Source organism: Brienomyrus brachyistius, chromosome 12 (genome assembly GCF_023856365.1).
Source record: "Brienomyrus brachyistius isolate T26 chromosome 12, BBRACH_0.4, whole genome shotgun sequence".
NCBI classification, from domain to species: Eukaryota; Metazoa; Chordata; class Actinopteri; order Osteoglossiformes; family Mormyridae; genus Brienomyrus; species Brienomyrus brachyistius.
Window position 1 is genome coordinate 18,410,834 of NC_064544.1, and position 25,201 is coordinate 18,436,034.

Here is a 25,201-nt window from a genome sequence, read left to right on the forward strand (position 1 = left end):
CAGGTGCCTTCTCCTCCCACCACCAGGGGGCAGGTATCTGCGCTCAGTCAGCACCCACCAGCCACACGGTTGGGCAGGCGGGCTCCCGTTTGGCACAGTCCGGCCCAGAACCTGAAGGAAATCTCACGAACCTTGAAGAGCGGCATCACGACGCCAAGCCAAAGGACAGCCTGAAGGCCATCTCCACAGGCAGTTCGGTCACTGAGTCGTGGAAGCACACGTAGAATTCCTGAGGGACGGGCTCCAGGTGCATCCGCCTGGACGACGAGAACTTCCAGTGAGAGCCCATTCAGATGGGCACAGGCTCAAATCACAATAGAGATACTACAGCGCGCTCACAATGAGTGTGTCATCACTCTAAGACTGCCACCTCTCACCTACCCGATCACCCAGTAGGTCATGGTGGGTGCTGGCTTCTTCTGCTCATTCCAATTCTCTGGCTTGCACTGGAACAGCACACCATGCTCCTTCACAGGGCCCAAGCCCCGGGGCCCCTGGTGCCCATCTGCACCCTGCCTCTCCTAGACGGCGGAGCAGACATGAGTGTCAGTGATCACGCATCACTTGTTTTTCATGGTACACGTACACACACACACGTTAAATGCTAACGGCCTGTGCTGTCCCTGTAACAGCAAATCGTCATCATACCCACACAGCTGGGCCTGCTTAACCCAAGGCTCACCTCTAAAACCTGAGTTTCCCCCATGGTAAAATGCCTCTGTACATCCAGATGTGCTCATCAGTACATCTCTGGCTTATCTGCGTGTAAACATACTGCATATGTGTCCAGACCACTCAGTGTTTGTGCGAGTATATATGTGTGATGGCGTGTGTTTGTACAGTGATCACAGTTATAGTAATCAACCACTTGCATGGATCAAAAATCTTGGAACAGAATCACTCCTGTACACATGCCGTTTAAATAATTTGCTTATAGTAATCAAGTAGTCCACTTACAGTGTTCATTTTGGGTCTTTTTATGCATGACAACATACAGAAAAAAATGTAACCTACGCCAGTTCTTTTCTTTACTTTGATAAGCCTACTTTGCTTTGTGGTAACCGATCTGCTTCTGGCTAGCTACCTGAGGCTAATGCTGAGTGCACAGAAAACATGACAGGTAAGTCAGTCATTTTTTTTCTCAATGACAAATATAGACACATCAAAGCTTATAATAAACTGCCAAAAACTAGCCACTAAGATGCAGCAGCGGGACTACAACAAGCTCTGTTTTATGCACAATACTATATGGTATTGAAACATCAAGCAGACTGAGGAATTGCAGCAGCGGCGAATGAAAACGATGAGGCGGACCGACACGAAGTTGTTCTTTATGCTAATCCTTAAATTGACCGCACAACAAGCAACTATAACACAAATGCCATGAATGACAGGGAAACACGGGAAGTTACACTAATACACAGCACAACAAGCACCTGCACTAAAAATACTAACAGGGACCATATCCAAGACATACACGTGGTTATACACACGCTTGCAAGGCATGCTGGGACATGCAGATATCGCCTGCGCTACAGTTTTATAGTGTATTTGAATTATACATAGTTCAGTAATTTAATTTGTACAGAACTGTTGTACTGTATTTTGAGAATCAATAAAAAAATTTAGAGACACTGTCTGTTTTATTACCCTATATTCATGTGATAAATATACAAATGTCAAGTAGATGGTAATCTGCCTGAGACGAAGAAAATGGAAAAAAAATGTTCATATAATGATCATCTACTTGTAGTGCTCAATTTCACACTGACAGACGTGATCACTATAAGCAGATTCCACTGTATTTGTATATGTCACATTGTGGGGGCATTTGGTAATTTTACTGTTACTTTTTAGCTTCTGGGGGCATTATTCAGATCCACGCAATATAAACCTCATTTTTATAATAATCTGTGTATGCAATCACAAAACTAAAATAGCAAAAGTCTCATATTTTGTTTGGTTACTTGTTTGGTTGAGGTTAGGGCTGGGTAGGGGTTAAGGTCGTCCCGTTGTGATTAGAGTTTTCCCCATAGAAATGAATGGAGAGTCCCCACAAAGGTAATGTGTGTGTGTCTGCGTGTGTAAGTGTCCCTGCCTCACTCACCCAGGATGCCAGGCTCTGCTGGAAGGCAGCCCGGATAGACAGGCAGCAGCGGTGAAAGTTGCGGATAAGCTGGGGGTGGATAGAGCCGCTGAGCTGGGCCACCTCGCGGTGCGTGGGCGCGATGAAGATGCCCTGCACCGTCTCCATGCACACGTAGTGGAAGAGCGTGTTCTCTGCGCCGGAGCTGAGCCTGGGGGGCAGAGAGACGTCAGCCCCTGTAACCCACCCACGTTGGCCAGATGTGGCACCAGGCCCCCAACTGGATGGGGGGGGGGGGGGCACTGTGATCTTTGTGTGCTGTAGGCCATGATGACCGTATTCTTAATTCCCTTCCTGTTGGTATTGTCTAGATAGTAATTCATCCGGTGATGCTAATATCGCACGCTAATTAACACCTTAGCTGTGAGCTCAGTCCCCAGGTGTGGACACCCCAGGACTGAAGGGCTGTGAACATTCCTTTCCCCCAGCCCGCACAGGATCAGCACAGAGTGCCTCCTGTCCTCATCTACCCAGGATGCTGTGCGGTGGCGCTGCTCACTTCATGGTGCTGTAGGCGGCCTCGGCGTCTCTCTCCGACAGGCTCCTCTTCAGAGTTCCCAGGTAGAAAGGGTTTGGGTGCTTCTTCTTGGGCGTCTGGCCACACAGCAGCAACACATCAGTGAAAACTATGTCGTCCTAATATTAGTTAGAATTAGTATTAATAAAAACCGATGGATCATTCCTATGGGATCCTCACACATATTAACAGAGGATGTAGTTTTGCGAGGGGCCGTCTGGGTGGTACACGGCTGAGGTTTGTCGAGCTGTCAGATTATCGTTCGAACGACGTGTTTGTGGGTGTGGTGGAGTGTAGGGGGTGTCTGTGAGTCTCAGTGTTAGCGGGCAGTACCAGGCAAACTGTGTCTGTGCACACGACCATGTCCCTCTTGCCTGCGCTTAACGTGGGGTGATACACGTCATCATCAGAGGAGCGTCAAGTAAGAATGTGTGGGAGTTTAGGCCTGGACATGGTATGGGCGCTAATTAACACGCACTATGGGTACTAATCAAAAACAGAACACAGTTATAAACTCTGACAAGCCGTTATGGAAAACAGATGGATGTTATTAATTCACACCGATGAGGACAGATTACCCATTAGAAAGAACCCTAACACTGCAATGATTTTCAGCTGTTAATAGCTCCATATTAACCATGTGCGTCACTCAGGACATCATGAAAGACTAGGCAGACATTCCTGGAAAGGGAGAATTGGAGAGTGACTGTGGGGAGGGTGACAGGGACAGGAAGTGGAGAGTGACTGGGGAAGTGATGAACAGGAAGTGTAGAGCAACTGGGGGGGTGACAGGAACAGGAAGTGTAGAGCAACTGGGGGGGGTGACAGGAACAGGAAGTGGAGAGCGACTTGCAGGGTGACAGGAACAGGAAGTGGAGAGGGACTGGCAGAGTGACAGGAACAGGAAGTGGCGAGTGACTGGCAGAGTGACAGGAACAGGAAGTGGAGAGCGACTGGCAGAGTGACAGGAACAGGAAGTGGAGAGCGACTGGCAGAGTGACAGGAACAGGAAGTGGCAAGTGACTGGCAGAGTGACAGGAACAGGAAGTGGAGAGCGACTGGCAGAGTGACAGGGACAGGAAGTGGAGAGCGACTGGGGGGGGTGACAGGAACAGGAAGTGGCGAGTGACTGGCAGAGTGACAGGAACAGGAAGTGGAGAGCGACTGGGGGGGGTGACAGGAACAGGAAGTGGAGAGCGACTGGCAGAGTGACAGGAACAGGAAGTGGCGAGTGACTGGCAGAGTGACAGGAACAGGAAGTGGCGAGTGACTGGCAGAGTGACAGGAACAGGAAGTGGCGAGTGACTGGCAGAGTGACAGGAACAGGAAGTGGAGAGCGACTGGGGGGGGTGACAGGAACAGGAAGTTGAGAGCGACTGGCAGAGTGACAGGAACAGGAAGTGGCGAGTGACTGGCAGAGTGACAGGAACAGGACGTGGCGAGTGACTGGCAGAGTGACAGGAACAGGAAGTGGAGAGCGACTGGCAGAGTGACAGGGACAGGAAGTGGAGAGCGACTAGCAGAGTGACAGGAACAGGAAATGGCCTTTTAGTACCTTAAAGAGGCCCCCGCTGCCACTGCTGCCATCTGACCCCCCCGAGCCCAGGGAATCCCTGCGGCCCGTCAGCTTCCGTGTGGAGTCCGGGGTGGAGTGGGGGCTCAGCCCCGAGAAAGGGGCCCCATCTGGGGGTCCGTCGCTTCCGCTGTCTGACAGGCTGCGCTGAGGGCTGGGCCTACGGGTGCGCAGCAAAGGGGCGCTGTCCCCAAACAGGCCCCGCCTCCCCGCAGGCGAGGACGCCTTGATGGAGCCCACCAGCTTGCCGAAGACGGGCGAACCGGCGGGGCCGTCCTGACGCTCACGGCCCGCCGGGAGAAACCAGTCGGCACAGGAGAGGCAGGGGGCCGGGGGAGCGGCCAGACGCTCCTCCAAGGCTGCCTGCAGGCCCTCCAGCTGCAGCAGTGTGGCCTTTACCTGGTCCACGTACACGCAGTCGGGCCCCGGGGAGCCCAGGGCAGGGGCCGCACACCCCCCCGCCTCCAGCAGTACGCACTGCATGAAGTGCCTCTGTGGGAGGGGACACATAAGGGCCATATATAGCTTTTAAAGTCAGTACTCGACAGCATACAGTCAAACTGCCAATCATGTCGGGGGGAGGGGGGGTTCCTACTGCCCTGCATGCCTTTTCTCCTCACCTATGCAGGCCAGCCCAAGTCTAGATGCAAGGTCACATGGTCACCTGTTATTTCCATGGTAACGGAGCCCAGGGTCACCTTTGGCCAACAATGTTAACCAGTATCCAAGAGAGTAGCACTGTGTACCCGAACAAGGGCTGGGGGGTAAGCTGACAGGAATGTGCACTACAATAACAGCTGGAGGGGGGCAGAGGGTAGGAATACCTGCCAGTTTATCTCCCCCCGGTCAGAGCTACATGCCTTTGTTGGTCTGGCAGACGGCCGGCACCCTTACCACCCCCACGATGAGCAGGAAACGTCTTCCCTGGGGCTTGCCGTAGCCCTGTCCCACCCCCGAGGCTGCCGATTGGTTGAGGCGGTGGGGAAACACCTCCCTCCAGATGACCAGCTGGCCAATGCGTTGCTCAGAGGCCAGGGGCAGGAGGCCAAAGTGCTGGCAGTACAGGGCCACATCCAGGAGGTCCTCCTTGGGCAGGTGGCTGGCTGTCAGGTAGCCCTGTAGCACATGGACACACACACACACAGTCATCCATCCAGCCAAGGATGGCCCATCTCTTTAGGACAAGTTACCTCAGTATAACGATTATTCCACTGGCTACGTAACATACCAGGGGCACCTCAGCAGATGCGAGGTAAACCTTTAAATATTTCAGTCACAAGTTCCCTTACATGTCGACACACGTACCAAAGACAGTTCAGCGATCTGTGTATGACAGGACTTGCCTAAAATGCAGATATGTTGTACGTTACCGTTTCCCCATGAGTGGGTGACAAGACCCTGTTTTCAGACGGTTGCGGAGGGTGTGATTTCCATAGAGACATTATGTGCACTGCATGGGGGTCCCCGAGGACTGGGCTGAGGAACACTACTTCCCCCCATTCCTCTTAGCTTCGGTACAGCTTCTGGCCAGCGTGGCCATGCGATTTCTCCCACAGAGCGAGAGCGATCGAATACAAACTGGCTGCATTTACAATGAGGAGCCCACAGAAATGTGAGAAGTGTCAGGAGGCGAACGCGGTTAGACGTGGATTCCACAGCAACCACGCTCACAGCATGTCACCCAGAACAGCAGCCGCAGGACGAGCAGCAGCTGGCTCAGGGGCTATCCTGGGCACGGGCAATTGGGGGCACCCCGCCATTGCCTAGCAACCAAGGGCGTAGGATGTGGAGCCGGGGATCATTAACGGCTATAGACTGCAGCCGTGAAGCGCTTTTCATTTCACACTGATGATTCAAGGTTCCCCTGGGAAAAAAACTGCTGTCAAAACAAAGATAAATGACTGGGCCCTTGTAGAGTTAACTCTGTGATTCAGCTTTTACAATATTTACTGAAGGAAAGTTTATAAATAGCACCACGATGAACATTCGGCACACTGAGTTTTAATCAGGCCAGACGAGGGCAGTCTTGAGCCCTGAGGATTTTTCAAACAAGGGTGAAATGTCCACTCATGCTAACTTGGATTATAAAGGTCTTTTACAGTTTTTCACAGCTGTAGAAAAATCAACCATCTCAGGTATGTAAAGATTCAGCTCCACAATGGAGCAAAAACATTTCCCAGAATTCCTTGCTTGCCAGCTAATCGCGGCCTTAAGCTGCCATTCCCAGGAGACAGGTACTGTACATCTGTATCTTAATTTTAACGTACTGACGTTTAGCCAAACTAAGACAACATTTACATGGTCCTTCAAGATGACCTTCCTCACTAGATAATGGTAGTATTTTATCTGTATGTTCTTCAAAGGGAAACATCGGAGAGCTGTCAAGTATGAAAGAGCTTGGGTTTTAAAAAGTAATAATAATATTAACAGAAAGACAGGCAAAGTCAGGAACACACACATGTGGCAACAAAGTATAATGCTTAACACACAAAAGGAAAGAGGTTTTCCCGTCCCAGGGTGTCCGGGATGATGGGAAACAGCTGGTCCATTTGGCTGCATTTGCCGATCTCTAAATCTGAGCGGCGCTCTGAATTCGACCTGGGATGTAGATTACATGCATTATGGCAGCCGTGTATTTTTAAGCAACGTTAATCAGGGGTTTCAGCAAAGCCAGACGAGCGGGAGCCCGGCCACAGGTCTGCGTGGCTCACCGAGTCGCTGCCAGAGGAATCCAGCCGTCCGCACATGCCTCCATTAGGACATCTGATGACTGCTCATTACCGTCACGTGTGGCGCCGCCTGGGGGCCCATACGGGGCTCAGCCACGTCCTCCTTCAGTGCCTTTCAGTTTAGAGAAAACCCTGAACCAGCCTCTTCTTGGGAGGTGTCAGACCTCAAATTCACCCCCCCCCCCCAAAAAAAAAAACCCCACAATCCATGACCCGCTGAGTTACCATCCCGCCATTTCACTCAGACGTACTCTGCGTGTGTGGGGCTCACGGATGCCGAAAAGAAAAGGCAGGAATGGCTTTTTCATACACACTGGGATTTCTGGGTCCCTCAAATCACATGATGGCGGCTGCTCACTTTGTAGAAGAGACAGGAGCCCAGGATGACGTACAGCCGGCGCAGGCCGAAGTAATCCTCAGCCTGCAGATAGGGAGAAGGCAGGAGGGCAGCAGGGTCAGGGAGAGGGTACGGCCTGCGGGGAGACACCGGCCCGGAGGGAGAAGGAGGCGGGGCAGGGCGAGGGTACGGCCTGCGGGGAGACACCGGCCCGGAGGGAGAAGGAGGCAGGGCAGGGCGAGGGTTTCTGATGACTTACTCGTGTGCACACTCACCATCTCTCCAAAATCAGACGACTCAAAATCAGATAGAATCGTATCGATGTCAACCTTGGGAGAAATTACCGAGAAATAACATGTCAGTAAGACTGTGTGTCTCAGTTAAACACGACAGAATCAATGGGGCAATGAGCAAGTTTTAAATATTTCTGCTTGATCAGTCTCATTTTTTTATGGACACACACATCAAATCTTACTTTTCCTCATAACCATAGCAACAGAACGGTCAGGGGTGCCGGACAGGACACACATCCATGCCAGTCAGTATATCAGAGGTCTATTAAGGAGCCATTAACAATGAGAAGCTACCCTGGGCATAATTTCTCAGTGGAAATGTGTGTAATCAGAAAACGTGTGGCTCCCACTGGGACCAACAGAAATGTACAGTACAGCTATTGGGGGCCGACAGCGCTGTAGGGAACACAAACCACAATACGGGTCTATTTGTTTTTATTAGGAGCAGTTTAACCAGCAGGGGGCAGCAGCATCACAAAACGATTCGGCTGGTCTTCGTTCCCCTTCCCGGCAATTTCTGTTTTTGTTTCGTGTGGGGAAATGAAACCAAAACTATGAAGATGTTGTGCAAATACCAGAAACGGAAAGGCTGCCAGTGCGACTTGGAAGCTGCCGTTCGCGAATCTCACCTTGACCTCAGGGGGCAGAGTGAGCCAGCGTACGGCCGGCAGCCCATCCAAGAAGAGGACGCCCCCCGCGTCCAGAGTCGGGGCCCCGGGGTTATCGATCAGCCGCTGGAAGAAGAGGGAGAAGAAGCAGTCCAGCCGAGAGCAGTGCTCCTCCTCGGAGAAGGCCCTGCGGACAGAGGGGAGGTTACAGTTAGGGGTGTAGGTCGCGTGACTGATTAAAGCGCTCAGAGAGGATGCCAGCATCAGGACCCAGGGGAGCTGTCCCGGCGGCGCCCTGCAGGCAGATTCCAGGCCGAAAACCACACCGATCCCACAAATCGCCAGTGGAAAAATGACCATTTTCAGCATCTTCCGCTCCAAGTTTCAGTCAACACTCAGCGGACACATACAATAGCCAGCTTCACAAGAGAGCCCTCGTGTTTAACATTAGCAGGGATTTACAGGAAAACGAAAAATGGATACAGGTGACACGTCTTGTAAGATATGCACCAAAGTGTAGAAATGTTACACGCAGAGAAAATGATAATGAATACGAGATCGGGCGGTCTATAAAGACGTCAGATACTGGAGAGGCCAAAAGGTGAAATCTCTCAGGGAAAATTAATGCAAGCTCTGTTCTAGGTGCACGCAACACGTCTCCTCTGTCATTATGTAGTGATGAGTAACATTAAAACACCACCGTTTATATGCAGGGCTGCCCTTTAACGCTGCCATGTAAAACCGGGCAAAATGGATGGGAAATTTCACTGGATTGCCCTGGATCTGAAGCACTCTGGTTAAGTATCACACAGCCAGCCTGTGTGCGGAGAAGACTTGCCTGTCTAATGAGCCGTACATCACCCTGAGGGTCCGCACCAAGTTGGCCATGACGGTCTTCAGGTGCAGGAGGGGGACCCTGGGACACAGGGACACAGGGGGGATAAGCTGCTGGTGCACAGGGACGGCCTTTTCGGGACGAGAAGCACGCAGATGGCAGGACGAGTCCTCCACTGTGGCCTCTCGCAGACGGAACATTTAGAGACAGGCCAGAGGTGAGTGATGTCGTGCTGTAAAGGACCGGGAGCTGGACGGGGACGCGGTGAAGCACAGAACACTGTGCCACTCATGCCACGAACGGAGGTCTCCTCCCACCTGTCTGCGGGCAGGCCGACGACCAGCAGCCTCTCCCCTTCCTTCCAGTAGCCGACGTGCACCAGGTGCTGACTGAGCAACATAGATGAGCTGTGGGGGGGGGGGGGGGGGGAGGTCAGACATCATAGGCCTCCTGATTGGACCAAACAGGCAGAAGACGTTCCACAATAACGGTGAGTCATACCTCGCGCATATAAGCAGATAAAATATAACTTATAACCCACAGCATCTTACACAAACCTACAAAACAGTGGTCAGCGCTGTGGCTGGGTGATACAGACCGAAAATTGTCATTCATGCTTTCATCTCTTCAAGAATTGGTTATTGCAGTGCCCTTTACTCTGGTATCAGTCAGTCATCTCTATTCTGCCTGCACCTCATTCAGATGCAGCCACAAGATTCCCAACTTGCTGAGCCAGAAAAACTAACGCGGGGTACACATGCTTAAAGATGCCGTTCATGAGTAGAAATGGGAAGTACACATCAGACAGGTGGTACAGGTTGGAGGGTGACCACCCCCCCACCACTTCACAAAGCCCTACCCACCTTGTCAAAAAGAGGCCAGATAGTCAAAGAAAAATACAAAAAAAGGGACAGAGTACAGCGGAAACTGCTTACAGTGATCAAGGTTATAGTGATCAACCGCTTGAATGGAACAAAAACCTTGGGACGGAATCACTCCAGTACAAATGCTGTTTAAATAATTTGTTTATAGTAATCAAGTAGTTTGCTTACAGTGTTCATTTTGGGGTTTTTATACATGACAACATATGGAAAAAATAAACTACAGTAATTATTATTTGTTGTTTTATTTTTCTTTACTTTGATGGCCTTACATTGCTTCGTGGTAACCCGTCTGCTTATATTTTTCTAAAAATTAAGTTTTTATTTAAGTTATCTTATGTGATATATCTTATGTTATATAGTTATGTTCATTATAGATACACTTTTTATATTTTCCAGTTGGGAAACATTGATGTGAATAATTAAAACCATAATTAATTCTGTCCTGACTTTTAAAAGGTATTTTAGAGAAATTTTATTAATTTCTAAACAGTGCCCTAAAATACGGAGATATTGATTTTCAGCCCTAGTCAGCGCTGGCTATTTAGGATACAGCCTGTAGCCCTGCACAGAGGCACCCCAGCACCCCCCAAGCAGGCGCCGCTCCAGTCTCCCCCAGCTCCATACCTCACAATCCGTCCCCCGGTGACGCTCCCCAGCATGTCGCAGAGGGTCAGGAACACCCCCCTCACCCCTTTGAGTTGTGTGGACGCCTCAGTGGTGGGGAATTGGTACAGAATTTCCTGCTGTGGGTGGAGGGAGGGGGGCAGAGAGACGGCGGTTTGATTTTTATCCAGCCGACGTGTCTAATATCGCAGCTGTGACAGTCAGAATGACGCCAAGATGGGAGGGTGTGGGTGTCCTGCGGGGGGGGGGAATCCAGCCATGAGCTCCTCTGCTCACCTGAAGCTGATATTTCATAATATAAACTGGACTGTTGTGCTGCTTCTCTGTACCTGGAAGTCTGACCCCCAGGCCTTTGGCAGGTACCCCGTCTTTTACTGAAGCAGCCAAGCTGGCTGACTGCTAAACTGCAGCAAGTCTCCACCACACACACACACACACACACACACACACACACACACACACACACATACAGACAGATATAGACAGAGAGACACCCACACACATGCAAGCACACATTCACACACATAGACAGATACAGACAGACTGACAGACATGCAGGCAAACACACAGACAGGCAAACACACAGATAGAGAGACACACACACAGACAGACATACAGGCAAACACACACAGACAGGCAAACACACAGAAAGAGAGAAACACACACAAACACAAATTTTACAAGTCAGAGTCACTGAGATGAAAATGAACGATCAAAGGACCTGAATCACCACTGAGGATACGGCCACCAAAATAATCCCAAATTCATCTAATAATTACTATATTGCACTATAAATCCCAGCCGGACAGGCTGTCAGGTGTGCTGCTTATGAGAATCTACCTTCAGGGATTTTGCTGAAACGTTTATAGAGTAGGAGCCAGATTTCAGCAGGACACTCACTAATGGACCAACTTCATTCTATTATTTACTACATGATTGTACATGTAACAAAATACTACTGCAGGAAATACCATGGAAACGTGGAAGGTGCATGTTAAACAGCATCGCAGGGAGCCTGGGCGTAACCGAAAGACCCCCTCTTAGCTTGTCCCGTGAAGTTAAAACGCAGCGGCTCCCTTTCATGTACTCCAAGAGACCCATCTGATAACCTTGAGCCAAAGTGACTAACAGCTTACAGCTTCTCCCATCCGTACAGCTGGACATGTTTAACACAGCGATTCAGGTTCAGTCCAAGAGCTGATTCCCTCTCGGGAATTGAGACAGACAAATGAACATATCCAAAGCATCATTTATCAGAGGGGATGGGCCGCCGTCCCATGGGAGCGGGGTGTAGTGAGGACGCACCTCGTCTTTGGCCGACTCCGAGTCCAGCTTGAGGCTGAGGTACATGACGATGTGAGGTATGTGGCTGATGGACATCTGCAGCTCCACTAGATCCTCACCCCACAGGAGCTTCACCAGCTGGCTGACTGGCGGCGACGGCCGGCCACTAGGGGGCGCTGGCTCCAGGCCCTCCCCCGGAGAGGCTGTCTCCAGCGTCAGCTTCACCTGGACCAGGGAGGTAGGCGTTCGTCATAAACCGTCGTCGGGGTTTATCAAGCACGTTCCAACCATAGGCTGCATTCTCAGTCACGGCATAGCAGCAAAACCAAGAATTTACAACCTACAATGAGCTCAAATTGTTGAACAATTCAATTTATGGTCCAAATGTCTGGTTTACTGACATTGTAGGCTGTTCAGCACTTTCAACCGTAAGAAACCAGCAGGCAATCTGTATATCTGTAACTGTGTGACAGGGAATTCTCACAAACCAATGTAAATATAAGGGCTACTGCATTTAGGCTGTTCCATGGACTTGACGCATCAGAGTCAAAATGCTCTTTGGACATCAGTGGGACCAAGTTTTTGGTCAAGGGTCTGACTGAGCCAAGAGGCTAACCAATGACAGAGCTGCTTTCCAGGATAGTTGATGCCCACAAAGTTGGCCTATAGCATCATAAGTTCCAATGACAGCTGGTTATAAAAATGATGGACTGGTCAGTCAGCCTGTTATGCGGTTTCCTTAAAATGTTTCTGATACTGATTGGTTGCACCCTATTATAAATAATGGTGGTCATTGTCTCCTTGGCAGGAAACTAGGGCACCGTCCTGGAGGAATGTAGATTACATCAGAGAGGAACTGGGGGTGCCCAGGGACCACAGGGAGGTTATGTGGGGTTATATGGAGCCTGGACCTGACGGATGAGAAAACCACAGCCAATCCACACAGTCCTGCGTGTACAGGCATGGACAAGACGCACATACACAAACTCAAACACAGTGACTTGAACCATCAGTGCAAACACGCACATGGACAAATTCACTCGCACTTAAGCTGCAGTGAAGCCTATCAACACGTTAGACATCAGAGCTACTCGTCGACAACTGGTGAGATAAACCAGCGACGGAAACTAGCCGGGATTATGAAAAGCTGTAGAGCTCACAACCACCAATCAGCTGAAGAGGCAACACACATGATTGTCTCTCCACCAATAGCAGCTTTGCGGTGCACGGAGGGAGCACTGCAGGGCTGCATCAAACTCGGATGGTTTACCACTCTATATAATAAACATCCCAGTCTAATATTTCCAAGTTCATATTAAGGAACAATCAAAGTGGAAAAACAGATGCAGGTCTTACAGACGGCCATGTTTTACACGGGAGTGCGGATGAGAAATAGGCATGATCCAGCTGTTTAAAACGTACAGTCACAGACCCTCACAAGCGAGTTAAACAGCAGACCCTCGTGCTCCACACATAACAGCTCTCCACTCTCAAACCCTCAAAGCTTTGCTTCTGGAACCTTCCGTCCACCATTCTGATGACACTGACCCTATTCTTAGTAAATCCGTATTCACTCGCGCCAACTAGCAGATAATTTCAGGGCAGATATGTGTTAAATCACATGCGACGTGACCATTCGCACGTGTGGTATTTTACTGCCATCTCCCCATTACTTTGTACTGGTGTCCAACGCTGGTCTGCATCTCTATTCCCTCACCATAGGGACAAAGCGGCAGAATTAAAAGGGTGACAAACAGGATCCCCAAGCCAGAGAATTTGCGCCATTGGCCCGCGCCAGGTCTACAGCGGTACCCCAGTGAAAATGGGAACACCCTCTCTCACCACTGCAGTGACACGCTGCTCATTAACCCTCCTGCCAGGCCTTGTCGAATCCCGAGGAAGCGCAGAGAAAACCCCGAGCCACGCAAGGCTGGGGAGCGACTTAGGCGACTGAGTCTGGGCAGGTGGCCATCTTGGCTTCAGATGCAAAGTCAGATCGCTATTAAACGGGGCTTAACACCAATGAGGATTTCGGCTGTCACTCCAGCACACGGAGACCCTCGGTCACACGATTAAAGCCCAGGGCCCTGGAAATGACTGTCTGCCGCAGAGCAGACGGAAACCAGGACAGCAAACTGGACACGGGGGGAGAATGCGGTCGGGCAGATTAACGGAGACAGGGCGATGGAGTCAGCAGCTCTGGGAGCTTAAAGAGTGCCATTTTTTCTTAAAATTGGAGCCAAAGTTTGAGGGGAGACCCTGCAGACTGAGGTGCATAAAGTCCAGGAGCACCATCCATCTCTGCAAAAAAAAAAAGGATGAAGTTGATTAGGAGAAGCAATTTCTTCCTGGCATGAGATGGTAAGAATCTCTGTGTAATTATACTGTTAAAATACTGTAACTCACAGAGGGCACCCCTGAGCTCCACACACCGTCGGCACATATTACCGAGGAGAGGCTGACACCAGTATGGCCGCGCTACTGGAAACGGGAAACCTGCCCATCGCTGCCAGAACAGCATGGTCTGTTTTTCTCAGAGCGTGTGTGTGTGTACATTCCTCCCCAAGCCAGGAGGCCCCATCCTCCTTTATAGGTATAATTTTCAGCCCCCCGGACTAAAAGTGGTGGTATGGGGCGTGCAGAAGCTGCCTGCTGCAGGCTGGGACAGACACACAGGGACCCTCCCAGGCCCAGAGGTGTAACCTCAACCATACACCCCCTTCAAATGCAATGAGAACGGACAACAAATGCAGCAGTTTCTCTCTCACACATTAGATGGCGCCGGTGGACCTGCTATGAATGAACGACAAACATCTCCTAAAGCTAATTGTAATTTGCTCTCTGATAACGCCATCCAATCAGGTGCCCCGCTGGAGCCACAGCCCAGCAGGCCCCTCCCCGAGGTCGTCACTCTGCGGTCCAGCATTGCTGCAATCCGCCCGACCCCCCGGCCAAATTCCGGGTGCAACTGTGTCATTTTCAAATTCCTCTGCTCTCACAGACAGACGCAAACCCAACTGCTGAAAGCAAAAACTCAGAAACGCGTGACATTTCCCGAGTGAGAGCATTTGGCCGAGGCCATGCAGGTTGTCTCCATGTCTGGCTGATGGATGAAGCGCCCGAGTCAGATGGATGAGTAAAGCTTTTCTCCAGACGAGCGCCTCACTCACTCCCGCACTGGGCTCCCTCATTAAGCGAATGGACAGAGAATAAACATCTTCGGCCCCTGTGGGTGCTCAAAGGGGTCCTGGTGACCCCTGGCATCCTGTGTAGCGTCACCCACAGTGCCCCTGATCTCTGTCCTTATTCTTAAGCAATTTAAAGGGCCAGAGCACTTTAACAGAGATGATGTGGGTGTCGTGTACTTTGAGGGTCTTGCAACATAAAATCTCAACAACTATGAATAAGCAATGAGAAGTTAACGCGAGGCAGGTTTTGCGTTTCAAATTTATGCAGTTGTTTTGGTGCTATCCCTCGTTTGCTTTTAAACTTGGCACGACAGTTCTGCACCGAGTTACAGGCTGACTTCAGAAAGTCTTTCACAAAGGTTTGATGTAAATCCCTCCCATTCACAGACAAAGCTGCATCACCGACTTTTAACACTGGGAGACTCTTGCACGGTATCCACTGTTTTAGTGCATCTACAGCCAACGCCCCCCCAAACCAGCCGCTATATCCAGAGTGACACCCTCAACTCCAATGCCAATCCATACTCACTGCCACCATCAGCACAAAAAACAGCAATGCTTTTACAGCGGCACACTGAACATGTAGGTCATGTGATAAAGTCCCCTGTCCCACAAAACCAACAGAACACTAAGATGCAAGCCTTTCTCAAGCCCTCAGTTACAGACATTCATCACTTATTCTGTTCCGGTTCTCAGCTAGAATCATCAGTTGCGTGATCATCTTCTAATTCATAAAGAAATAAGTTACACCAGCTCTTTCTACTCGGCCGAGTTAAAATCTGTGTTTCCATTTGTTTCCATCCAGAAATAATATCAGCAAGAATAACAAGGCGTAATGCTCCAGTAGACTAAGAAACATAACAAGGATTGGAGTGCCCCCCCCCTGGGAAATCAGCGAACAATGATGCCCAGCGAAAGCTCCGGTTGGGCCAGTGCGGCCGACCGTAAGCTGTCCGACTGTCGGCCAGTCAGCCCTTCGGTGAAGCTGCCCTTGGTTACACAGTTTCTCCACGGTCACACTTTGTGGCGTCAAGGACAACCAAACAAAAAGAAACAATGTTCCAGTAGAAACATGTAAATGCATCTCAGATGCCAGTGCTGGGTGTGACAGGCACCGAAATCACGCCCAAATTAAACGCGGCTGTGTCCTCAGCGTTAGCCCATCTTTCTAATGACCTTACTGGCAACATGAACGACACTCATGCGCACTCCACACTGCAACGCTGGGGCTAATAAGAGAGCCGCACACAGAGCACTTCAGAGACTAATAGACTAACTACACACAGTGAGGCTAATAAGCGAACCACACACAGATTGCTCTACACTGCAACGCTGAGGCTAATAAGTGAACCCCACATTGCAGTGCTGAGGCTAATAAACTAACTGCACACACAGCGCTCCACACTGCAGCACTGAGGCTAATAAACTAACTGCACACAGAGCGCTCCACACTGCAGCACTGAAGCTAATAAACTAACCACACACAGAGCCCTCCACACTGCAACACTGAGGCTAATAAACTAAGTGCACACAAAGCACTCCACACTGCAACGCTGGGGCTAATAAGAGAACCGCACACAGAGCACTTCAGAGACTAATAGACTAACTACACACAGTGAGGCTAATAAGCGAACCACAGATCGCTCTACACTGCAACGCTGAGGCTAATAAGTGAACTGCACACAGAGCACTGAGGCTAATAAGCGAACCCCACATTGCAGTGCTGAGGCTAATAAACTAAATGCACACAGAGCGCTCCACACTGCAGCACTGAGGCTAATAAACTAACCACACACAGAGCGCTCCACACTGCAGCACTGAGGCTAATAAACTAACCGCACACAGAGCGCTCCACACTGCAGCACTGAGGCTAATAAACTAAGTGCACACAAAGCACTCCACACTGCAGTGCTGAAGCTAATAAACTAACTGCACACAGAGCCATCCACACTGCAATGCTGTGGTTAATAAACTAACCATACACAGAGTGCTCCACACTGCAACTCTTAGGCTAATAAGCTAACCGCACACAAGGCGCTCCACACTGCAGCGCTGAGGCTAATAAACTAACTGCACACAGCGCGCTCCCACACTGCAGCACTGAAGCTAATAAAGTAACCACACACAGAGCCCTCCACACTGCAATGCTGTGGTTAATAAACTAACCATACACAGAGCACTCCACACTGCAGCATTTAGGCTAATAAACTAACCGCACACAGAGCCCTCCACACTGCAGCAGTTAGGCTAATAAACTAACCGCACACAGAGCCCTCCACACTGCAGCGCTGAGGTTAATAAACTAACGGCACACAAGGCCCGCCACACCGCAACACTGAGGCTAATAAGCTAACCGCACACAGAGCCCTCCACACTGCAATGCTGTGGTTATTAAACTAACCATACACAGAGTGCTCCACACTGCAGTGCTGAGGCTAATAAACTAACCACACACAGAGCCCTCCACACTGCAATGCTGTGGTTAATAAACTAACCATACACAGAGTCCTCCACACTGCAACACTGAGGCTAATAAACTAAGCGCACATAAAGCCCTCCACACTGCAGCAGTTAGGCTAATAAACTAACTGCACACAGAGCCCTCCACACTGCAGCGCTGAGGCTAATAAACTAACGGCACACAGAGCCCTCCACACTGCAATGCTGTGGTTAATAAACTAACCATACACAGAGTGCTCCACGCTGCAACACTGAGGCTAATAAACTAAGCGCACATAAAGCCCTCCACACTGCAGCGCTGAAGCTAATAAACTAACCGCACACAGAGTGCTCCAAACTGCAGTGCTGAGGCTAATAAACTAACCATACACAGAGTCCTCCACACTGCAACACTGAGGCTAATAAACTAAGCGCACACAGAGTGCTCCAAACTGCAGTGCTGAGGCTAATAAACTAACCATACACAGAGTCCTCCACACTGCAACACTGAGGCTAATAAACTAACCGCACACAGAGCCCTCCACACTGTAATGCTGTGATTAATAAACTAACCACACACAAAGTGCTCCACACTGCAGTGCTAAGGCTAATAAACTAACCGCACACAGAGCCCTCCACACTGTAATGCTGTGATTAATAAACTAACCGCACACAAAGTGCTCCAAACTGCAGTGCTGAGGCTAATAAACTAACCGCACATATGGCGCTCCACACTGCAGCGCTGAGGCTAATAAACTAACCGCATTACTATCACCTCACAGGCCAATGGCATCCCAACACTAGCAGGATGCACAGGGGACAACCGTGCATGGATGTTGGGTAAACAGAGAGCTGAATGACTGATGCACAGATGAATGGAGGGATGATAGATGGTAGATAAACAGAGACAGATGAATCGATCTGTTGATAGGCAGGTCAGTAAACATAAAGGAAAACAGAGCTTCAAACGTGACACTCAGTCTGAAGATGGGTGGATCCCTCAGCCTGTAGCGATAACATCAGTGTGGTCTCCTCAGCACCACTTAAATACCAGCCAGAGGGTAGAAAAAACTTCTATAAGTGACTTCACATGCTAGAGAGATGGAGATTCCTGACGAATAACCACAGAGCATGTGGTCCCTGTGATACGCATCCGACCAACCCTGGGATTCAAACCCACCCAGTTAATCTGATCTAGAATCAGGCCCCTGGCAGCAGGACAGGAGGAGCGAGAGCCGATCCAGCTGTTACTCAGACCAGGCACAACAATTACACTCCGTCTCACGAGAAGCTAATGGCGTTTAAATGCGACTGCGAGATGGGTTTCTGGCAGGGATTCACTGATTAGTGGGAGAAATGTTTGCGTCATTGTACAAAACATGTAAAAGTTATGGAACTGATGCAGATAACATTCAAATGACACACACACACACACACACTCGTACCTGAGTTGGACCCGGGATGCAGGAAAGGACCCGCTCGATGTTCTCTGATGTCACATCCACGTCGTCAATAGCAACCAGAACATCCCCTGTGGGTAAGAAGGGGCCGCGTAAGTCCTAGCGAGGCAGACATCTCACGGCCTATTGTGTTTCTGAGCTCTCATCCAAGCCAGTGCTCCAGTCCAATAGGGGGCTGTATCCAGCTGTAACACAGCCCGACTGAAATGACATTGCACCAGTTCTCCACTAGGCGGTGAAATGAGCAATAAAACCTGTTTTATTGTAGTAATTATTATCTCAGACTTACATTATGAGTACTGGAGAATGGGAAGCATATTGACTACTGCGCAGGTGATAAATAACCAGTGTTTTTCTGATCCAGCAATAAGCAGACTATAAAAGAAGATTCTATGCAAAAAGACAGCATACAGGGCGAGTTTACACTGCTCAGCACTCCTTATCTATGAGTGGGACAGAGGCAGCCTCATACACCTGTACCCTGTAACTTCGTACGTGACTGGAACGCACACCTCGGCCGATCGCAAGGATCTCGCGTCTGCCGTTTCAGACACTTAACCGGGGTAATTGTTTTAGCATGGAGCCGTGTTACTTGAAAGCCGTAGCTAAGCACTAACTTATGTGGATGTTTTTGGGGGCCGTGCCTGATGGGCACCTTGAAGTGTGAATGTTGGGTGGAGACTGGATCCAGAGGTCCTAGAAGGACAACATTACCAATGTGGAGAAAATCTAAATTGCAAGTCTTAGCCACCAGGATGGATAATAGACCCAGAGACAGAAAGTGTGCCAAATTAAGAATTTGTTTAATTTTAACAATTTTTTTTATTATTTGAGCAACACATATGGCACTAATGGCAAGAGGCTAGTTAGTAGGTAACCAGTGTCCGCTGCTATCAGCGGCTGATTGGCTGCTGAAGAAATGGGAGCCGGCACTCACCAATCAGAACCTGCCCGCCTCTAATGGCAGGGCTGTTGGGTAGGAGGCCATGGACGGTGAGCCGCTCCTCCCTACGGCCCTGCGCCTCACCCCGCCCCCAGGAGGGCCGGTGCACCACCCCCAGCAGTGCCTGCAGCAGCCCGCCTCTCTCCGGAGAGGGTGAGCACCCCCCCAGCCGCTTGGGGTTCAGGTACACGAAGACCTCCTTCAGCTGCTGCTGCTGCACCACGAGCCCGGCCCGCTGGCCCGCCTGGTTCTTCAGAATGGAGGCGGGCCGCAGGATCTGGGGCGCGTCCACACGGTGTTGGGAGGGCCGCTTCTTCCTTAGGATCTTCACCAGCTTCTTCAGTCTGGGCTCCCTTTTATACCGCTCCTTGTTCTTGCTCCCGTCTGTGATGATTTCCGCCTCCTTGTCACTGAAGCGCACGTGATTGGTGCTCAGCCCCTGAGTGACGCTGGAGTGGACCAATGCGGCCTCTTCCTCTCCCTCACTCAGCTCAAGGTAGAACAGCTCCCCGTTCTTCTGGACATCATCCAGCCACTCGGGCTCGAGGTCACTACCGCCACAGAACATTTCAAATGAATCACTTTTGTTATGCTCTGTTGGGCTTTAAACACCAACCAAAGCTTCTTAAACCATTACATTTGAACTGAAACATTAGCTAGGACCCTACTCCATCTCTAAATGATTTACTCATTGACAAGTGGACACCCCCCATGCACATGTGCTAAGGCCTGGATGAAAAGCCATCCAAACAGACAGATAGCATTCAAACTGAAGCACTATATTTAATTCAGAGGAACGGATAAGATTTCATGTAATCTTCCTACATAACCAAGAGGAAAAATAGTTTTATGGAAGCATTATATTTAAAGAGCAACTCGGAGGTGTAAATCTTTAGGAATTTAACTGCCATGCAATTTGCTGGGCCCATAAAACAGTTAGAGCTCATAAATCAGCTTCATTAAATTCCTCCATGGGGGGATTGTTTTGTTGTCTGCCTCTACAATTAAGGACGTGACGAGATCAAAACAGACCAAAAGAGAGCAAGGGAGACTTAAAGGACTGAGAGCGAACTTTACGAGAAAGAGGAGAGCGCAGAGAAAACCCACACCGCTCCTGAAATAAAATGTTCTAACTTAGCAAAAAATAAAACCAAAAATATGGCCAAGCTTTTTTTTGTTTCCCTAAATTAGGCCGAACCACTTCTGTGGTCAACTCTTGGAAACCGCATCCATAAATTCTCTGAAGATGGCGAACGGCGTATAATTATTTATGAAGGTTAACTTTCCAAATTGGAAACAGAAATTTCCTCAAACCTTAAAAAAAAATCTGTGAGGGAGCTGACGGCAAAGTACGGTTTCGATGGCTAATTCACTTTCTCCCCATGTCAGAATCACAGACCCTACAGCAGACCACTTTCTGAAGGCAGAGAGACCCAGAAGCGAAGGCGACTGCGATCTCCTGCCCACTGAAGACGCGACGCATTTGAAAGACGAGACGCTGAGATCAAAGAGCCTCGCGGCTCGAAAATCAAGAACAGCCACTCGCCTAAGCGGAAAACATAACATTAAAAAACAATAACAACCCTACATGGTATTTGTTTTGGTTGGCCGAAACACTCATATTGTGACAAAGTGCTCTTTTGTTTTTGTTTTAATTCAGTACATGGATAGCAGAGTAGCAAAAGCCCAGAGTTGCTCTCTGAACGCATTTACACACGCTTACGTCACTGGCAGTTTAACCCCTTCAGGACCACCATGGCCCGAAGGGAAATTAGCTCAGCTCACACTGTAAAGGGTCTGTTTCACTGACTTTACCACTTGTAGTGAATGTAAAATAACTAATTCGCATTTTTAAGTCCGTTTTTAACAATATACTGTAGTGACCCTCGATAAGAGGCACTGCCGTACCAATGACAGGGTAGGGTTCACTCGAGTCCCCCCATGGCGCGCCCCTAGTGTAAACAACAACTTCGGTGTAAGTGGTGAGATGAAAAACGGTGAAACTTTACCTGAGGGGGCTTAAATAATGTAGGTTTATGCGATTACTTATGTATTAATTTACCACAAACGAAGTGTTAGTTATATGCTGATCTCAGGTTAATTCATCGTTAATGAATCACACATGTCATATTTCAAGAAGCTATTATATTGGTTAATTCTGTAAACTTTTGTGAACTAATGAAGGAACAAGTCATGAATAACACAAGTTAAATACTGATCTCATATTTGTTCATGATTAATGACTCATGATGCGTCTTTTATCTCAAATACCTACTACTTTTGTTCATGACTATTGTTCATTACTATTAGTTATCACTAAGTATGTGTGCCCCGTCAAGTGAAATGTTACCTGAGAAACTATGTGTTCTGACCCCAAGGGTGGAACAAAGTCTGACTTGAGGTTCCATATTTCCAGCCTATGGTTCGATAGCTGACCTATCAAACACAGGGGTATGCAGTGGGTGAGCAGCACAGTGATCCAATAAGCCTTGACAGCTATTGATGGGGTCAGGGTCACTTCCTTCAATTTAGTAAACTGGGGTCTTCACACGAATTCCCCCACCACCTGTGTCAATTGATACCATGCAAAACACTGATCATATTTCATATTAATCTATTTCTTTGCATCCATTGCAGAGAAAAGAAATCCTGTGGGTTCTATCATCACCTTCAAATAATACACATCTCAAAAAAATGAATTAAAGCAACCACAGTCCAGACCACAAGAAAGGCTGGAGCCCAAATACAACAGGCAAATGTGAAATAGAGCTGAAAAAACATCTAAAAGGAATTGTCTAATAAAAAGAGGATTGTGAAAGTTCTGGTTATTCGTCAAAGCCTAGCCACTGAAAACACGTTCAATACGCATTTTACCAATCCGGACAAAAACGATATTCTCCAATGAGAGCGACTCTACACCTTCGCGCTTCCTTATGGCCAACTCATTCCACCCTATCAAAGTTCTTCGGCTGATTTTCTGCAACCACTAATCAACATACGTTGCCCGGTAAAGGATAAAACAGCCGACGCTTCACTTTTTAATGCATGCATTTTTCAATGGATGCGCTTTTCTTCCCGACTGGCTGCTGTGCCTTACTCGGAGCAGTCGGAGTTACTGTAACTGGATGCCGCGGACTCCGTGTCACTCTCCGTCTCCCGAAGCGCATCCCCGGGTGCCACATGATCGCGGGTAGAGGGAGACTCCGGGCCTCCGTTAAACTCCATGGAATCCAGACTTCATCCTACATCCGCAACACTTTGAACACTGAATACATATATTTATTTTTCTACCCTTCTCTTTAAGAGTGCACGTTAGCCCGCTTCGCCATATTGAGCACATACGGGTTCTCCTCCTTTCCACGTGACTCAAATAGTCCCGGCTGATTGGACGCTCTGGACGTTGTCCTGACAACGGAGAAGCTTTCAGTTTGCTGGATGGTGCGTGAACATCAGACTCAACAGACGCACTTAAAAGCGCTTACACGGTGATGTGTGACTACTACTTTTCAAAGTACAGATGTACCTTGTTTGACTGTGAAACAGAAGCTCATGAAAGCTTACGATGATGACGATTATTATTACTTACATATTACTAATTATTACAGATTATTATATGTCATTCAGGGGCTTCTGCCTTGTGCCTCGTGTTTCCAAGGAATTACCCCAGGCCGTTTAATGTTTCAATGTTTTTAATGTTGTGTTATCCGGCATTGGATAAGCAGTAATAGATTATAGGTGAATTGATACAGGAATGATTCCTATTCCCCTATTTGACCTATTTGTATCACTTTGACAATAGGTTTATATAAACTACTTATATTTCGGGTTAGTGTCAAGTCACACAATCGTGGGTATTTAATTATTTTTTTATAAGATGCCCTTAGGACAGACTGGCATCCCCGCCAAGGTATACTCAGCCTCGACGGCTGCTCTTCGTGCCACAGTGTCTATAATGGTTATCGAAAAAGAGCAGAAGGACCTATTTTAATCGAATAAATCTAAATAGCGCTTAAATATGCTTGAATGCATCATCAGTGTGATTTTACTTATTGTCGTAAGTAATTCTAAAATCAGTTTTACTGTTCATGACGTTAAATGTGCAGATATGTTTCCGAGAAGCGTCTCTCCCAACAGCAATAATGCATTAGCACTAAGTTGGACTTGTATACCTGCTTTCGCAAAATACACTTATCTCACGTTTAAGAACTAAATCCCCCCGGGCACACGCCTCCCCAAAACATACAAACAAACAAAATCTGAAATCCCCCAAGGTATTTGGGGTGTGATTAAAATTATATAGCTAGGGCGGTATAATAAAGTATAGGCTAATAGACCGTAAGGCTTAAAAACAGCTCCTGGTTCGTGAAGAAAGCAATACAAGGTTAGGGGGAAAAAAGCACCATCTACTGACCTGTAGAGAAGAACGCTGCGAATTGAATCAAAGTCCTCTAAGTTGTTAGAGAAGCATGCAGAAGGTCCTCCATGAGTGCCAGCGTTAAACATTCTTCATGCATGTACCATGTTTTCATCTCTAGCACAGTTCATTCAGAGTAAAACCAATGCATGTCCTCGCCAAAACTCCGCAGGACTGCACGCCGTCTCATACCCATCCAGTGCGGTTCTGCGCAAACAGCTCGACATTCCTTCTCTTTTCCGTCATGTGGATACATTATTTAACATCACTTTAAATGTTTAAACACGTACATTTAGCCGATGCCCATCTTTTGCATAGCATCTTGCAGACTTTGCCTCCGCTTCTTTCGGTACTGATGACTGCTGCTGTTTCTTTGAAGTCTAGCCCCAGATCCTCACGTCAGTCATTAACACAAAGCACGTCCTGCTCCCCAGCTGCTTTGAAGGGGGGGGGGGGGGGGTGGACGCGGTTCTGCTTCTTTTCTGTGGACCCAGAGTGCAGTGCTTTAGCTCGTAAGCCGATTGCAAAGAAGAAGAAGGGATTTGGTATGGCAGGTGGGGGGTGAGGCGCCCCTGCTAAAGCACTGAATGGGGGAGGTCTGTGTGCCCGGAGGTCTGGCTGTTGTGGGCAAACTTCACGAACGGCTGGGATGCCTCTGTGCGTGTCAATGCGCGTTTTAAAGCAAGACCAGTGTTGTGGTTTATATTGGAAACGTGGCCAAGTTTGCATTAAAAACCGTTCACTTTAAGTTAAGCCTGTTTTCTCGTTGTCGCAGGGGTTTGGATAGCAATTAGTAGAAAGTGACTTCACCAGCTGGAATCGCTTACTTATTTTTAGTTATATGTGTTCATCTATTGACGATAATTGTTTATTTACATCAATTTACATCAGTCCATCTTACTTCACGCTTATACGGTACACGGTCGC

General features: G+C 48.7%; 1 protein-coding gene across 3 annotated transcripts; it reads right to left on the reverse strand.

The window, feature by feature from the left end:
* Positions 1–5: 5 nt before the first annotated feature.
* intu (inturned planar cell polarity protein) lies at positions 6–24,927 on the reverse strand. Of its 3 annotated transcripts, none has more exons than XM_048970010.1 (16): positions 24,272–24,927; positions 19,855–20,411; positions 18,903–18,988; positions 11,852–12,055; positions 10,547–10,665; positions 9,356–9,445; positions 9,042–9,119; positions 8,225–8,390; positions 7,578–7,631; positions 7,324–7,386; positions 5,131–5,352; positions 4,219–4,728; positions 2,646–2,740; positions 2,108–2,297; positions 382–521; positions 6–257 (listed from the first exon to the last, which is right to left on the reverse strand). In XM_048970010.1, the coding sequence occupies exons 1-16, from the start codon at positions 24,361–24,363 to the stop codon at positions 146–148; spliced, it is 2,778 nt and encodes a 925-aa protein (XP_048825967.1). In that variant the 5' UTR covers positions 24,364–24,927; the 3' UTR covers positions 6–145. The 3 variants fall into 3 exon arrangements, with proteins under 3 accessions (XP_048825967.1, XP_048825965.1, XP_048825964.1); XM_048970008.1 differs by lacking the exon at positions 24,272–24,927 and adding an exon at positions 22,958–23,207 and having other exon boundaries at positions 10,547–10,662; XM_048970007.1 differs by lacking the exon at positions 24,272–24,927 and adding an exon at positions 22,958–23,207.
* Between the last annotated feature and the right edge of the window lie 274 nt (positions 24,928–25,201).